Here is a 16,807-nt window from a genome sequence, read left to right as displayed (position 1 = left end):
TTTACTAACACTCCCATAAGTCCTTAGAAAAAAACACCAAACTCCTAGTCCAGAAGCATTCCTGAATCTATTTACTGTCACAGATTAATGAATCAAACGAGCCAGTTATCTTGAGACAAAAAATATAACTACTGAAGATTCAAAGGAAGTCAAGAAAACAATTTTCTTGCTGGCTACACACTTTAAATGCAGCCACTCGTCTCAGACCACAAGCAGTCACACATCAAAATACACTTGAAGCCATAGTGATGCCTCAGAAAAACATGTTGTTCTTGAGAGTTACTAAACACTTATCCTGCCATTACCAGCAAGAAGCTATGGTGGTTTTCTTACCCAAGAGAAAGTGACACCTGAATATCAGGAAGTTCTGAAGATGCTATCGGTAAGACTAAATTACACCTGCGTGTGTGGTGTAATTACCTCATCAATATACAGTGAAAGGAAAATTCTTCAACCTTGACATCTATGTCCACACCTGCTAAAATAAATTCTTTTAACCTTTTCTCTCATTAATTCCAACACTTAGTGGTGGTTTTGGGGTGATTCATGTCGTTCAAAGCCAAAACAAAACCACCACTTTTACAGGAGAACCAACCTCCACTGAGGCTCCTGACTGAACCACACAGTGCTCAGTGCTTCTGAATTGCTGACAACACAAGTTTACATTTTTGTATTTCTGGCAAGCTCCTATTTCAGAGGCTGATAAGATCATCCCATACACAGATCTAATTAACTCAACGTTTTCATCCCCAAAAACTGGAAGAATGACTTACTTGGGTCTCGACTGCTGTACGGCCATCCTGAGGCAGGTAAAAGGGGCAGCACGGGAGAATTTGTCCTGCTGTCATCCTCCACTTGCTGTGTTATATGTCTGACAGTTTCTTTGTTTTTCCTGTTCTTCCTGCGGCCCGTGGGCTGCCAGCCATCCCCCCCTCCTTGCTCTGAGAACCCACTCTGTATTGCACTATCCTTGGCAGAGTGCAGCTCACCCCCTCCGTAGTGGGACGGGGACACCTGCTCCTCTTTGATACGCAAAGACCCATAGCCCATGTCACTAGCCCAGAGAGACTGGGATGAAATGTCTTCGTGGCTGTCTGGTTTTGGTTCTTGATCCTCTTTCCCATAACTGCTCCCTCCCTCGTGGCAGCTGGCAATGGCTGAGTCCCCAGAGGAGTTTGCGGGGCTGGTTCTCCGAGCCAGCCATGGGGATATACTCCTGCCAGCCACCACTGCTGAGATCAGAGCGTCCGTGCTGCTGCTGGAAGGGGCTCCCAGCTCATAATCAACGAGGTCCTCCGAGGCATCAGACTTGATGCTTATGTCCAGAGCTGCTTTGATGAAGTTGTGACAGGCCTGCACGATGTCTGTCATCTGCAGGTAGCTGGCAGCTGACATCACCTCGATGACGTTCCTGCTGGTCAGCGCCAGGTGTGCCGAGTACATGAAGTCAATGATTGCCTTAAAGCCCTGGGCGGTGACAATGTCCAGGTGGGTGACTGTGGCCTGGTCTGAGGTTTTCTGGACCTGGCAGTAGAGGGTTTTGAAGTAGCGGCTGCTGCCCAGGAGGACGTTTTTGTGAGCCTTGAAGATCTTGCCCTCCACGATGATGCAGACGTCGCAGAGGATCCCGTGCTGCCTCTGCTCGTTCAGCTCCCGCAGCAGGTGACGGTAGTGGGAAGCAATTTCCATATCTTCCTTTCGGTTATTCATCTGGAGATCTTTATGTTTCCTCTTCCACAAGTCCTGCAGGGGGAAGGAAATGATAGGATTACAAAATCCAAGACAAGGCTGAGACAAACCCCGGGTTGTACCAAAAGAAGGAACAGGTTCATCTGGGAAGAGTGCCACAAATATAGCTACTGCCTGCAATGCCTCCACATTCATTACAAAATGCACCTTCCTTTGGCCAGACTTCAAATAATTTACATTAAAAAGGACTAGATTTGAAGCCAATCCTCCAGTGGCTCATAACATCCCAGAGCAAATGTTTCTTTAAATTACTACAAACTTGTAAAAAAAATCCATCTGAAGTAAGCAGAGAAGAACAGCTGTCAGTTTTAACTGTGAATTTGTTGAAATCTGGTTTTGAAAGAGATACTGCACTTGAAACCATGCTCAGATGCCCACAGCCTACTGAGGGGCACACTGTAACACATTTTTCTCGAGGGAACAAGCATTGTGTGTAGCACACAGAGGAGCTGAAATCCTCAAACAGCAAGAGCCAATTGAACCCAGCACTTCCCTTGTTATACTCCCGTGGAGGAGCTATAAAAATAGTTTAAAAGTCACAAGAGCAACAAGCAAATCCAAGAAAAGTTTTAAGTCCCCACCCAAACTAAACTGGCAATAGAGCACAACTATGAAATTAATGGTATTTGAAGCTCAACTACTTACAAGCAGTACTTTGCAATAAACCTATTAGTTCCTTGCTTTACATCTCCAGGTTTACCCCATAGCCACCCTCAGATACTGAGTAGAGAACTTCTCATGATCACCTAAAGAAAGGATCCTTATGACCAACATGAAGCTGAGAAAAATTCACAAGGCATTTGATAACCTTTCATAAAATTTGGCAGTATTAGCCAAAATAAAAGGCTAGCTAGTGCCAGCAGCAAGGTATCTTCTAAGTTATGCTCCAGATTATCCTCCTCTTACACTCCTGAACAGAAAAAAGTCCTAAATGCTGACAGTAACCAGCAGGGCAAGGATTTTCAGATTGAACTTTTTCCAGTTACTATCTTTGCAACTCCACATTTGCCTTTGATGCCACAGCTTTACAAGTCCTCTGGCATTCAATTCTGCCATTTTCTCTAGCTTATACCACTTTTTTTGGAACTTGCTATACAGATTTATCTACCACGGAACAGTGGTTTAATAGTCCAACTATTTAAGAGCACCAAGGTGAAGCTTCTTTCTCTCAGAAGCTTAAAACTTGTTCCAGTATAAAAAGTCCCAACTGTAAAATTGATATTAGTGTCCACATGTCAACACACAACCGTAAAACTGGACCCAGTCCCAAATGTTATTATGTGCAGGCACACTCATCAGAAGCCTGGGTTTAGGCTACTGGTTGTTACTTATAAAAACAAAACCTCTGAGCCTTAAAGCACACATGGTTCAGGGTTAGCACTGGCTTTAAGGAGGAGTTTCCAGCCTGGAGCACCTTTCCAACACGCACAGAGCTCACACACAAACTCAGCACCATCTGCTCCCACTGGCTCGCAGCAGTGGGCAGCCCAGCCGTGATTCAGGAAGTTTCCTTGGCACATTCAAGTGTGTTTCCTGGGCTGTGGAACACAGATCCACAAGTACCCTGCCCCCTTCCCCTACCCTGTGCTATTATTATCATTGGCAGGAGTAAAATAGCTGCAGTTTAGTCACTGTGGGCTGGAAAAGCACCTCCCAGCCCACAGAACATCCGTGAGGTGGGACCTTCTCCTAGAGAGACACCTGATGATTCAAAAGTTCAAGTTATGCAAGGCTGCTCCAAGATCTCCAATTCTGCAAGGATGGAGCTGCCTCTCTGCAGCCCCAAAAATCCTAATTTGCAAGGCCAGCTAGTGCCTGATCATTGAGAAATGTTTGCTTCCCTCTAGAGAGGAAGGACCTTCTTCCTGCAACACAGGCAGGCTGAACTGTGTTCATCCACTTCAAACCATGCAGCTTTTCTGCAGAATTAAGCACAGAATGCACAGAGAAGCCAATCTTTTCTTTTTTTTTTTTTTATTGAACTGAAAGAGGTCAATACCAGTGCAGCTGCACACACCTATTTACCACAGAAATCTGCCCAGAGACCTCAAACCAAATCCTCACCCAGACACCATCTCTGTCTCAAATAAACAAAATAAATCGATGAAAATCAAACCAAGAATGAGGGCTGGGGAGTATGGAAAGAAAAACAAATTAATTTTCAGGTGTTTGGCCTGAAAAGGTTGTGATGGCACCAGCCAGCACAGCATCTCTCTAAGCCAGGCTCTGGAGGTGGCTGCCAGCACTTCCCAACATGTCCATGTTGGAAAGAACCACCTCTTAAGGCAGAGTGACAGTTCAGTTTTGTCTTTATTCCAGAAACCACTACTGCATCTACTTTTAGGAGTTGAAGAGTCAGCTTAGTCCCCTCAGGAAATATGAATTGCCACACAGGATAAAGTGAGCTGTCCATCAGCAGTCGTGTCTCCAACAGCTGCCATATCCACACAATTCATGGGAAGATGGAAGAAAACCTCAGAGCCCACACTGAGGAAAGGGTCAGAATGTTCTGGGTATGGCATTTCCTTTCACTGTTCCTTCATGGATATTAAAATCCATATTCCAAGACACAAACTCCCTGGAACTGTGGGCAGGAGGGACAGGAAATCTCCTGCAAGGATAATTTTCTCTTCCTCAATTTCATACAGATTTGTCAATGTCTCCACTTGCTCTTGTGAATTTATTGCACATTTTGCCTTCTTCAACTGGAAATTGTATCAATTCCTTGAGATTTTATTTCTTGGCTATCTCATACATTTATTCAGTTTAGTTCATTGGGTCAGGTCTCCCTCCCACTGATAACAATCCGCTTCAGATACATCTTGTCCTTTTTTAAGCTGCCTGTGGCAGAAATACAGAATTTCAAATATGTCTCCTGCTACTTTTGGTTTAGACTGGAACAGTTTGAGGTTCAGGCACTGATGATGGATGGATGGATGGATGGATGGATGGATGGATGGATGGATGGATGGATGGATGGATGGATGGATGGATGGATGGATGGATGGATGGATGGAGCTCTTGCTCATCTCTTTAGGAAATAGAAGATAAGGTCAGAGAAAAGTTACCAGGGTATTTTTACTAAACACAAGGACACAAAAATCTCTGCAAGACTCCCTTCTGACCACTGAAGTGGGCACATTACAGCTCCTTCAAGCAAGCAGTGAGGTGGATACTCCCGTGTTCAGTGTAATCAATAAAATGTAACAGTTTCCAAATCAGGAATTATTACTGTAGATGTCTTGATCTTCCTCTGTCACAAGGTCTGCTCCCTCACACCCATCACTCCATATCCAACATCTGCCACAGCATTGTACCTTTTAAACAAGAGGTCTTTAGGGGAGAAAATTATATATGCCTCAAATTCAGAGGAATTAATTAGTTTTCTGTCTACCCATGTCAAACCAGAACATCCGTTTAATGTCAAGGATCACCAGGGAATTAATCCAAGTTAAATTTAAGGCAATTTGCTAGTAGTTAAAAATTCAGGAAGCTTTAAAACCCTGTTCTTGTGTTCCAATTTCACATGCTGTTTTGTGGCTTGTTGATGGTTTGTTTTTCTTTTTTTTTCCTTTCCTTGGTAAGGATAATTATTTCCACTTAAAAATGTTGTGGAAAGATTACTTCAGAAAAGCTGTACCCTTCAAACTTCTGTAGAAGCACAGTGAAGATGGAATAAACTGGAGATTTCTTAGAAAAAGACCTCAAAGATTAATGATGTATTTTCTGGTTTATCTCAGGTCTTTTTAGTACATGAAGGCTTTAAAAGTTGAGCATCTACCAGAATTCTTTAGGCCACATGGCCACAACAAAACTTTCCAGGAAGCCAATGAACTAGGAAGGTTCAGCTGTAGATTTTCCACAAAATAAAATTGTAGCAGATCAGGTTTTCCTCATAAGCCAGTTCACAGGCAGTACAGTAATTCAAGTCTATTACTTCTCCAAAAATAACCAAACAAAAAAAAAAAATGTCCCAAACCAAACCATGGCACTTAACAGCAAGAAGAACACAAAGTGAGCAGACTTAAGAGTCACTTTCATGCAAACTTCTGTAATGATACAGGATTGCTTTTATTTCTCATATCAGAAAACCCTGGTCTTGAAGTAAGCATAAATAATTTATCCAATCTTTAACCCTAGCTAGAGTGAACCTATGAAAGTCGTTTATTTTGCACTGTCAGTGCAGTTATTTAAACATGAAAATAGCACCTGATGGCACAGTAAGAGTCTAAATCACACTTCACTTCCCATTGGAAAGGTTTTAAGAAGAGTAAATATTTATTTATTGGCAAATTTCTCAGCCCAGGAATGAGTCTCCTAACCAAAATCTTAACGTCACTAAAATTAGGGGGAACAAATTTGTTGCAGCTAAATCTCAGTACATTACTTACATTTTGACAAAAAGTCACAGATGACAAATGAATTGCACACAAAATCCTCTACAGAGCAGTCTCCTGGGAAATAGTGGGGACAAAAATAAACTTCCTTCCCTCAGAAAGAAAACAGGGGGAAAAAAAAGTCCTGGAGGTTTGTTTTCTTGGTTGAATTTTTTTTTTTTTGGGGGGGGGGATTGCTGTTGTTAGGATTTGTTTGGTCAGTTCCTTTTTCTTTTATGAGAATGTAAATGAACTGAAGATTTAAACTACATGGCATTTCATCTATATCAACTTTCTCAGCATGTTTCTACACTAAAAGCAAGGACTTAAGGTAAAGAGCACCAAAATGCTCACTAGCGCACTCCTCCACCACTCTGCTCCCTAGAGAAAACATGCCAACTGGAATTTAACCAAAAATGTGTTGTTTCCTCCCCCCTCTCCCTTCAGAGAAAAGTAAAAACAGAATAAGGAAGAACTCCAATTCACTCCAATGCTTTATTACACAAAAACCCAACAAACACACCCCACTTCTCTGCTTCCCCTGTGTCCTGTCCATGTTTCCACTCCCAAGACATTCCAACATTTTTAAAATTCCTCTGCAAAGGAGCTCTGTAAGGTGAGATTGGGTTTGAAATGCTTCCTTGCACAACAAGACACTGTGTGCATGCAAGTTTCACTCTTATCCAGTTAAAGACAACAGAAATGCACAGGATTCCTACTCTCCATCTGCCCTGTGCTGAAAAGAATGGAGAACAAAACCCCTTAGGAACTGAAAAGAACAGTAAAGGAGAGAAAGAGAAGACTCAGAATCTTCATGGATGGTAACTCTCTGCAAAGGCACTGCTCAGGAGCTTCACAAGCACAAATTTCCACAGCAGCAGTGTTTTCTCACACCTGTGTTTGAGGAACAGCAGCACATAATTCTGAAAGAGTTTTAATTTCTTGATACTATGTAACACCAAATTATACTCATATGATCATCTTTGTCCAAAACAGATATAAGTAACAGCTTACAAAAATGAACAGTTGCCAAAAAACAAATTCTTTTACCCTATTCTGATTCCTGAAACCAATCATCCCTTGTTTTAAGTTGGTCATTCCAACCACAACTCTGAACTGGAGGAGAAAGAGGCAGATGGTTGTAAATAGATCAAACCAGACCCTTGAGCCAGAGGGGTCACTCAGGGCTCAGGGTTTCATGCAAACAAGGAGCAGCACTTCTCCCTGATGAGCAGGGATGGGAACATTTAACTGCAGCCCAGCAGTGCAGGGGCTCATGGGCTGGGACTCACAGGAAGAAAATAAAAGTTTCACCATTCAGCTTGAGAACTATAGAAGTACAGAAAGGGCAGGGATTTGGGAGGCACATGATTTTCAATAAATGTAAAGAAAAATACTAATTCCGTTTTCATTACCAAATTTGATATCCCCACTGAATTGTGATTGCAGGGCAAAAAGAGCCCCAAGTCCCTACATAAATTGTTTACCATTGGTCTGACTCACTAAAATTTCTCCAACTTCAAGCCAACATTGCCCCATCACAGAGAACATTAAAACAACATCTCTGTTTAGAATCTGTAGCAGACACAATCCAGAAAGTCCATGAGTAAAGTTCAAACAGCAGAGTAGAACACTGCACACTTCCAGCATTTCACCATCCATTAAAGCTCTGTTTCCACAGTCCAAACAAGAACAAGGAAAATCTAACTCCAACAGCACAACTTAAAATAGCAGGGAGTCATCATTAAACATTTCACTCGACTCCAAAACTTTAAACCAGAGACTTGGCTGTGGCCTTTCACTTGTCAAACTATCCACCTGATGTTATGGGTCAGCCAATGTGCAGGAGCTGGACAGCAAAAAAAGGCAATCAAAACACAGGATTTCATAGAAAAATCCATTTATTAACCTTCACTATCTCTGACAGCACATGAAGAATTTCAAGAGAAAACCAGGACTGAAAATGAGAGATAAGTGAAAACTGCTGTCCTCCACATTTTGGGAGGAGGGTAGTTAGAATTCAAAATTTAAAAACTGTAAAGTTAAAAATTTTTAATTTTACAGTTTTTAAAAGAAAAGACCAGATATGCATATTTTGCTATATTGTTATTAAAAGTAACAAGTGATTTTTGCAGATTTAGCTAATGAAAACATGCAAACTGCAATATTGAATAAATAAACAAATGAAATTCAAGACAATTAGTTCTTACCAGTAACAAACTGGGTTCCAGGTCTAGTGTTTCTCCTACAACAGCTGAGGACATCAACAGCCCCAGGGCAGCACAGGTAGTGCCCTGTTTGTGACCTTCTGACAGCACTGGTGTGAACTCTTGTAGGAGAAAGACAGAACTATGACAAAAAACAAAACCAGAAGAAATTATTAGCAATAAACTAACAGTGAAATGTTTTAAACTCCTTTCCCTCCAAACTCACAGTTATGACATCCTCACTTGTGACTTAATGAATTCCAAAAAAGTCAACTCCAAGCATATCAATACATTGAAATGAATTAAAGCCTGGCTACTACTTTGTAATAATGTAAACAAGAGTTACTTCTTAAAGGTATGGGAACAAAAAGGTCTAATTTTAGCTACTAAAACTTCAATCAGACTCTTGAACAACAGGGTTTCCTGTTTGGGAGCTTTTCAAAACATTCTCACTTTAATGACTCTTTAAAGAGACTCACCTTATCTGACCTATAAAATACTGAGCTTTAAAAGCTACCAGTACAGCTCCTGAAAGAAATTTGCAGTGGAACTCTCAGGAGAATTTACTCTTGAAATGTTTGGCTGCCAGTTTCTAGTGGCTGACACCATCCACTGGAAAGAGACCAAACAATCTCAAGATTTGTAAAGTTTTGTAAAGATATTTAGGTATAGTAAGCCACATTTACAGACAGGTTTCTCAGAGAAAACCTGAGTGTTTATGGTTGCAAGGCACAAGGAGTAGGAATAGTTCAACTACACCAAGGGTTTTGTCTGTGAGGACACATCCACTAAAACTATCATCTTAGACACTTATTTTTCTTGTATAAAACAGACTTTCTTTTCTTCAGAATAGCAACATCTAACTTAAAATCTAACACTTCTGAGTCTACTTTATTCAAAACTTCATATTGTTAGCCATAATAAAGTCATTTTTGATCTCTGCATTTCAAACATCTTCAATACACACATTAGCTCTCTCAATGAAAATAAGCTATAAATCAATACTGGTGATATCAAGACTGACCTTCTGTAGTAACAGATTGTGAAAGGAAACATCAGAAGATAAAAGTTAAGGAAGCTTTTCCAACACAAATTAATGCCATTATAGAAGGTGAAATAAAATATCTAATAAACAAACAAAGTAATTAGGAAAATCCAAGCATTCTTATGGCAAACAGCAGAACTGAAAATCTTGAAAACAAATATGACCCAATTGAAGCAAACACCAGTGACTTTGTTCTCTGTTTCTATTCTGGACTGCCAAGTCTTGCCTTTCTCTATTTCTGATTGCTTCTCCATAGCAATTGTTTTGGCGAGCTCCTCTTAGTGCTGTTATTTGGACAGTTAAGAAAAAATAAAGTGGTGAAGTGAGGGAGCCAGACCAACCCAGCCATGCGGGAAACTACTTTGTTAGCAAAGTGTAACAAGGTGTATGTATTTCTACTTAGACGTGGGGCTGTTACTGTTAAAACTCTCACTCACACCTGTCCCAGCGCACAAAAAGAGCCAGAACAGATTGGTAAAAACGGCAAAGCTGAGCCCTGCACTTTTCCTCTTTGCTTGGAGCTGTGCACCTGTTTCCCTGTTGTGATCAAACAGATGAGAACTGAGGGACTGTGATGGATGGAGGCACCTCTGCCACAAGGAAGGAGCAGAACAACCACAGGTATTTCTCCAACTTTTGCAGATGACCAAGATTTCTAAATGAGCCTTTGTTATAATTGTTAAGTTTTATGAGGAAGTTTCAGCTCTCCTAACAACGTTCTCTCCAGGTCCCCTTTCTCTTTCCTACACCACATGACAAAAATATCTTTGAAATGCTGAGAGCTTACCGATACTTGAAAGTGTTTCCTGTCAGCAAAAATAAACCTTGCAATGTTTCACAGCTGGACAGTGCATGTTTCAATGAAGAGAGGAGAATAGTCTCTGCTGAGAAGCTCCAGAAGGTTCATCAGAGGTCCTGTGTTTGGGAATGGAAAGAATAGGAGGCAAAAATTAAAATCCAAATTTTAACTCAATGCAAAGCCCTTCAGTGTCACATAATTACAAGCAACGTTTAAAATAACTGCACGTTTACAACACTGTTTGCCATTTTAACAAGAAACATTCTGATATAGTCCTATAATTAATCACACTGGAAAATTTATTTCGCCCTTGTGTTAATGTAAAGAAGGAGTTTAACATACCGGTATTAAGACTGTTAACAACTCCTGACTATGCTTCCAGAAGTGCTTTGAAAATGTCACTCTAAAAAACCAGCAGTTTATAAAAGGATTTTAAAAACATTTAACAACATTGTTTCAGTTGACAAGTAAGTTTCAGTTGATGTTTCTGTGACCTCTGCCACCCACATGCTTTAAATGGGGTTGGAATTAATCTCACCTCATGGTTATAGTGATTCCCCTCCAAACCAAAATATTTGCCTGGGGTTACAGAAAAATCATGTGTCCATGCTGTGTGAAAGGAACAGATTTGAATTTTATTCCCATCCAGCTCGACTGAATCACAGCCTTCAAAAGCCAGCATGACCCCCAGATTTTAACCACCAAGCAGCACCCACAAAGGTACTGAGGAAAGCACTTCGCTTCTCTTGCAAACGTTAAAAAAAAATCAAACAAACAACCCAAACACAAAAATGAAGATGTAAATAACGAACAGAAGCTTTACTTTCCATGCCTGTAAAAGCTATGCACCTGAAATACAATATTCCAGTGGGTAACAAGGTGCTAATCCCACAGGATGCACCTTTGCACCAGGGCACAGGTGTGTGCACCCAGTTCCAGCTGCTGGCCTGCAGAAATATTTCCACTGCACTTGGATTTCCTCTGCATTTCCCTTATTCATTTCCCCAGAACTTCCAGCTCTGTCCATCTGCCTGTCTCCCATCCTGGGACAGGAACAAAAGCTCAAATCATTCCCCTATTTTTGATCTCTGCTTTCTCTCTCATCCGTTTGCACCAGGAGAAGAACAGACCCAACACTACTCATGTCATGGACCCTGTAGAACACAGCAAGAACTTGGCAGAACTGGCACAGGGTACCAGGCTTGAGAAGTCTGGTGACATCAAAAAAATACAAGAATTTAGCTACAGATATATCTGCTAATCTAGCAGCAAAGCTTAAAAAACAGCCTGAAAAATTCAAATGCCTGTGGCTCATATGACACTTACCTGTCCAAGTGCCATTATATCTCCTTAAGATCTCCTACAAGATCTTAAGCTTCTACTTTAAAAAGTCACTGAAGAAATCTAAGCAAAAAAACCTCTGCCCTTGTGCATCTATTAGTCAAAAAAACAACATAAAAAGTACCTTAAAAAAAAAAAAGAGGATTAGAGAACTGTAAACTTATCACACTGGGAATTGCCCTGAAGAATGGTTTCCCCCAAACTTTCTCATTGTTTTTGGCTTTTTAATTAGGGGATCTTTGCCAAAGTTCCCAAACTCAATACGTAAAAAGAGAGGGAGCCAAAGGAGGAAGAATCAAGAGGTGATTTTTAAAAATAAGAAAATCAGGGGTAAAAACCAAAAGGAAGATCATCTAAAAGAGACAAAAGACACACAAGGAGTCACGAATAATCTAAGAGTAAAGGAATCAACCAGTGCAAAACTAAAGATAACACATGAAGGGCCCTGAGAACAACCTAATTCTGTTTGTGTAATTCATGGGACAAGCCCTCTGTGCCTTGGGTAAGGATCCTGGTTTACTTTTTAGCACAAATCTCATAATCCAGATTTGATCAACTACTACTAAAAAAAAAAAAAGTGGGGGAAGTGAAGCCAAGAAGGAGACATTGGTAACAAGAAGGAAGTCAAAAAGCTCATTTTATATTTAGCCACCACCTCATTCTCCAACCTTATAGTAGAAGGACTGTTAAGAGCAACTGGGCCCTGACTACTTCATTTATTGGCACTTAAATTAGTTGGGTTTGGATATTTTAAGCACCTAATGTCCAATACAGACCATTGATTCTTCTGTTTCATGGCACGATCTGAGCACTAGTCAGGACGGCATTTCCTCTGATGCTGTATCAGTGCAAAAGGTGCAAATTTTGTTTAACCCCTTCCTCTAAGAGAGTGAGCCAAAGCCCTGAAATACTGAAATATCAGCTTTCTGCAGAGCCCTTCTCCATGGGGTGAGAAATACCAGGAAGCAAACTCACTTGGATGGAATAAGCAATATACGGCAAGGAAATAATTAGGAAAGATAACTAAGTATTTCAATATACAGAGGCATAAACATATTCTTTAATATACAAAACCTTGCTCATTTTCTAAGTAGGGTTCTTGGGCAGGTAAGGTCCTGGTACACACTGACATTCTCCTTAACAAGTGTATTTTAGTCCACACACACGCTCATAGATGTGTTTGCAGAATTTTTTTGACACCTTGGTGCCTCTTTCCAGTACAGGAGATGCCAACTGAGAGTCACTACAAAGCAAACACAGGACAACTTCCAACATTTGCAGGGTGTTTTTCTTCCCAAGGAAGCACATGAGTCAAGTGAGCAGCAGGACAAGATCACCACTGTCTGGGTTGGAATAAAAGCCAGCCACATCCCCAAAAATCAAGGCAAAAAGGTGAATTTCAGCTCTAATTCAGCATCTATCTGTCACATTTCAGCAAAGCCACCTCTCCCCTCCTGTGCCAGGGACATCTTTACCTATGCACAACTGAACTCTGCCAAGTGGGAACACATTTCCATCTCATTAGAATGGCTGTCAAGGACCTCACCCTTGCTCAGAAGCTATTCCAAACCAGCATCTCAGCAGCAGCCTGATGTTTCTTAAATACATGGGTATGAAAGAAAGTTAAAGCAACTGTTGAGAAAAATAACTGCACCACAGCTGACTTGGTAAGGGACAGCAAACCCCACCCACAGCCTCTGGACTCCACCACATCCCAGAGGGAATTCACCCAGGACTTCACACTGGTTTGCTTTCATGAAGAATAAGCACTTTTAGTACAATTTGTCATCAGTATAACTGAAAATGTTTGGGAGAGCTGAGTAAACCCCTGTTTCAGAGAAAGGGAGATGGGTAACAAGAAGTTACACACCAGCACATTCAATCAAAGCTGGAGGATGGGAACTGAGTCCCAAAGAGCAGCTTTCCCTCTAAATTAGACACCCTTGTGCATCCAAACACACCAAGGCAGCACAAACCAGAAACCTATTGATCTGTTTAGGGAAGTTGAGATTCTTCCCTCTTGCATCTCAAGGAAAGAAGCCCCACATGAAGTGATACAGGCTTTTATTTCTCATCCTGCCTAAAGGACTTCAGATCCAGAGGGAACTGAGAAACCCAGCTGAAGGATGTGTTTAAGGAGGCTGCAAACACAAGCACACAGAAAGTCCTCGGGAAGGGAATAAAGTGAAGTTTTGAAGCAACAAATTTTAACACTGGAGCCCTGACTGTTTGTGTGCTTGCCCAAATATCATCAAAACTCCCACGGAGATGCTTTGGGGATGCAGTAGGATGGCAGGATTTCCTACAGACCAAATTCCTGCCTCTGCCTCACAGCCAGGTCCTAACATGACCCCTGCTCTGTGCACACAACCTGCTCGCTTTCACTATGAACACACTCCCAGTTTCAAATATCACACACAGAAAACACAGGTGAGCTCCACACTTCGAAATATTCCAGTCAAAAGCAAGCCAGGAGCGAAATATAAAAATGGAATTAATTTCTGTGCGTAAAGTGTCTGAATTTTCCAGGGCAGTGCTCCCAGCCAGGAGTGGACACAGAGTGCTGCCTCCTGGGAATTATAACAGACATGTGGGATAACCATCACAACTGCAGGTAGCTCTTCAAAGACTCCAACTAAACCCTCTCTCCCTGCCCTTCTGTTTGCCCATTAAACTAAGCACATAGGAGCATGGAAAACCCCTGTGAATGCTTTTTACCAATTCAGGGGGAATCTGGAAAGCGTTACAGAGCGCTCTGGAGCAGCCAGTAAAACCAGCAACACGAAGGGAAAAATGTCCTGGGAAAGGTTGAGCTGTTTATGAAATAATTCTGCCCTGAAAGCAGGCAGTGGCAGTTTGGATTGGGTGTCAGCCTGCTCAGCTGCTGCTGCTGGGAGGAGAGGAAACTTTGCTTAGAAACTTCAAAACCACGGATCTTAAAAAAAAAAAAAAAAAAAAATCCACCCAAGTGGATAGCAAAGACAAAAAGAATATGCTGAACCTCACAGAAACACAGCACATCACCAGAGGAAAAGCAGGCAATTAACAGATCTTCCAAACATGAGGCATTTTTCCTTTTGACAGAGGGCTGCTGGGGAGGGGGGAGCTGCTAAACTGGTTTTCCTCTAAGCACTTCCAGATATTAAAAAAAGGAAAAAAATCCTCTCGCAAAGAACATATCCACTGTTGTACAACTGTCCCAGAAAACAAAGACCACGGGGAGAAAGTGGCCCATTTTCTCCAGTCTCCAAGAACCCCAAGTACAGGTCATGTTTTCAAAGGCTCAGTCCTACACACCCCAGATCAGAGCAGCATTCAAAGCACAGAAATAAACACCTAAGGTGAGAGTTACTAGAATGCCCCGTTTTTGGTACCAGCCTGAAATTGACTCAATTGCACCCAGGCGAACACACAGCCTATGAAAACAACCGCGAGAGAAGTTTCACTGTGAGTGAGTTTCCCCCTCCTGGACACACTGCATCAAAACCAAAAGATTCGTTTTCTATTTCAGTTATCCCATGAACGCACCAAACCACGGGATATTTTTCAGCAATTTGGGAGCCCCCTGAATCCTGTCCTGTAGCTCATTCTGCTCTGCCTGCTCCCTGTCAGCTCCCAAAAAACACCTCAAAGCTGTAATTCCTCACCACATGTTGAAAATATTGTGACTAATAATACACTCCACCCATTTTTTTCCATCACTAAGGATTTCAAAATATAAAACTTGACAAACAGTGAGAGAGTTTAGAAGGGGAAAGTCAAATTTTATTTCCAATTAAAAGAGGCTATTAAAGCATAAAAGTGGGGTATTGATTAAAGTGAAAGAGCTATCCAGTCACAGAAAGCTTCTTCTTCAAAAAATATGTTTTTCTCACTATTCTTGGGTATCACTGCCTTTTCTTATAATCTCCACAGGGAAATAAAAAGAGAAGAATACTCCCTGTCTTTTTTGACAAAACACATTTAATGCGTTAGTAGCAGGGCTGATCTGTGCATACAGAGAACCCACACTCAAAAAATACTTGATTGAGTCCACAAACTGAGACCTACATCTCAATGACAGCAACTAAATGCTAAAAATGATACCAGTGATGCAATTAAAATGCGTGCACGAACTTTGGTACAGGTGTCTACAACGCCACTGTTTGCTAAACACATCTCCTAATTAGCATGGCTTTAAACAATGCTGATAATAATCCCGTTCTGTAAGGCTTGCCAAATGAATCATTGGGATTGCAAAATAAAAAGCATGAGGAATTCATTAAAGAGCTGTTAAACTCTCCTTTGTTTATCTTTCCCCGGTCAGGTGTAAAAATAAATAAATATGGGTTTATGTCTCCGGATTCCGTCCGAATGCTCCGCTCCACAATAACGTGCCGGGGAAGAACCTCCTCAGGAGGTACCAACATTTTTTTTTTCCTCTCCGTTTCAAAAGAGAAATCCTCCCACTATTACAGTCCTGAAAATCTGCTCCATTCTCTATTTGTCATCTGGGATTGAGTTATCAGACACTACTTGTATTACTTTGGGAACTGACATGTCTATTTACAGAGACACAAAGGCAATCCAGCAGCACAACCCCTGCTTTTCCCAGCACCTCTCCTTCTCCTCTCAGCCAAATTCTACCAGCACTTTTTTCTGGGGAGGGGGGAGGACACCTCACTAGTTTCCCAGCATGACAGAGAACATTTCCAGCCACTTTTGCACTTGTTACAGCCTTATGAAAAACCACCTATATCCCCCCCAAAGGAACAGCATTATTCTTTCAAGGCTTTTTTTGTTTGTTTGCTTGTTGGGGTTTTTTGTATTTCTTTTTTTAAAAGAGGGTCACTTCCCCCATTTCAGCCTGCAATTAAAATGGAGGCAAGGCCAGGCGATCTATGTCTGGCTTTAGGGGGAGACAATAACCCAAAACAGGCCTGGCTTAAAAAAAAAAAAAAAAAAGAGAGGAGAGGAGAGGGAGAAAGAGAAAGAGAGACACGCAGAAAGAGAGAAATACAACATGCTTCACCAGTATTATTACCTCATCCCTTTTTCCAAGCAGTTTTGAACCACACTCCTGACAAACTCTTGGTCCAACTTGCACGGATGCTGGTTTTTAGGGGGCGGAAAGGGTTTTAATGCTGGAGCCGGGATTGAGGCTGGCTATCCGCAAGTGGAGCTGCTGTTAAAATGCCCCCTTGTCTCTTCTCCTCTCCCTTGAGCTGGGTGTTGACGCAGCAGAAATTACCAGCTGGAAAATTCCCCTTTTGGAGGTTACGGGGAGGAGGGGGGGGCGGGGGAGGAGCGA

The 16,807-nt window shown here is 41.6% G+C and overlaps 1 protein-coding gene across 1 annotated transcript in view; it reads right to left on the bottom strand.

Moving 5' to 3' along the window:
- Positions 1–16,794, bottom strand: part of ZBTB46 (zinc finger and BTB domain containing 46) — a 47,411-nt gene extending 30,617 nt beyond the window's left edge. Inside the window, exons 1-4 of the mRNA XM_031058051.1 lie at positions 16,541–16,794; positions 10,165–10,292; positions 8,336–8,474; positions 774–1,743 (exon numbers count right to left, since the gene is read on the bottom strand). Of these exons, the coding sequence (XP_030913911.1) occupies positions 774–1,743; positions 8,336–8,389 (1,024 nt within the window). The 5' untranslated portion in view covers positions 8,390–8,474; positions 10,165–10,292; positions 16,541–16,794. The remainder of the gene's footprint in view (positions 1–773; positions 1,744–8,335; positions 8,475–10,164; positions 10,293–16,540) is intronic.
- Between the last annotated feature and the right edge of the window lie 13 nt (positions 16,795–16,807).

Source organism: Geospiza fortis, unplaced genomic scaffold, assembly GCF_000277835.1.
Source record: "Geospiza fortis unplaced genomic scaffold, GeoFor_1.0 scaffold188, whole genome shotgun sequence".
Classification (NCBI taxonomy): Eukaryota; Metazoa; Chordata; class Aves; order Passeriformes; family Thraupidae; genus Geospiza; species Geospiza fortis.
Note: the sequence above shows the minus strand (reverse complement) of the source record. Positions and strands in the feature narration are given on the sequence as shown.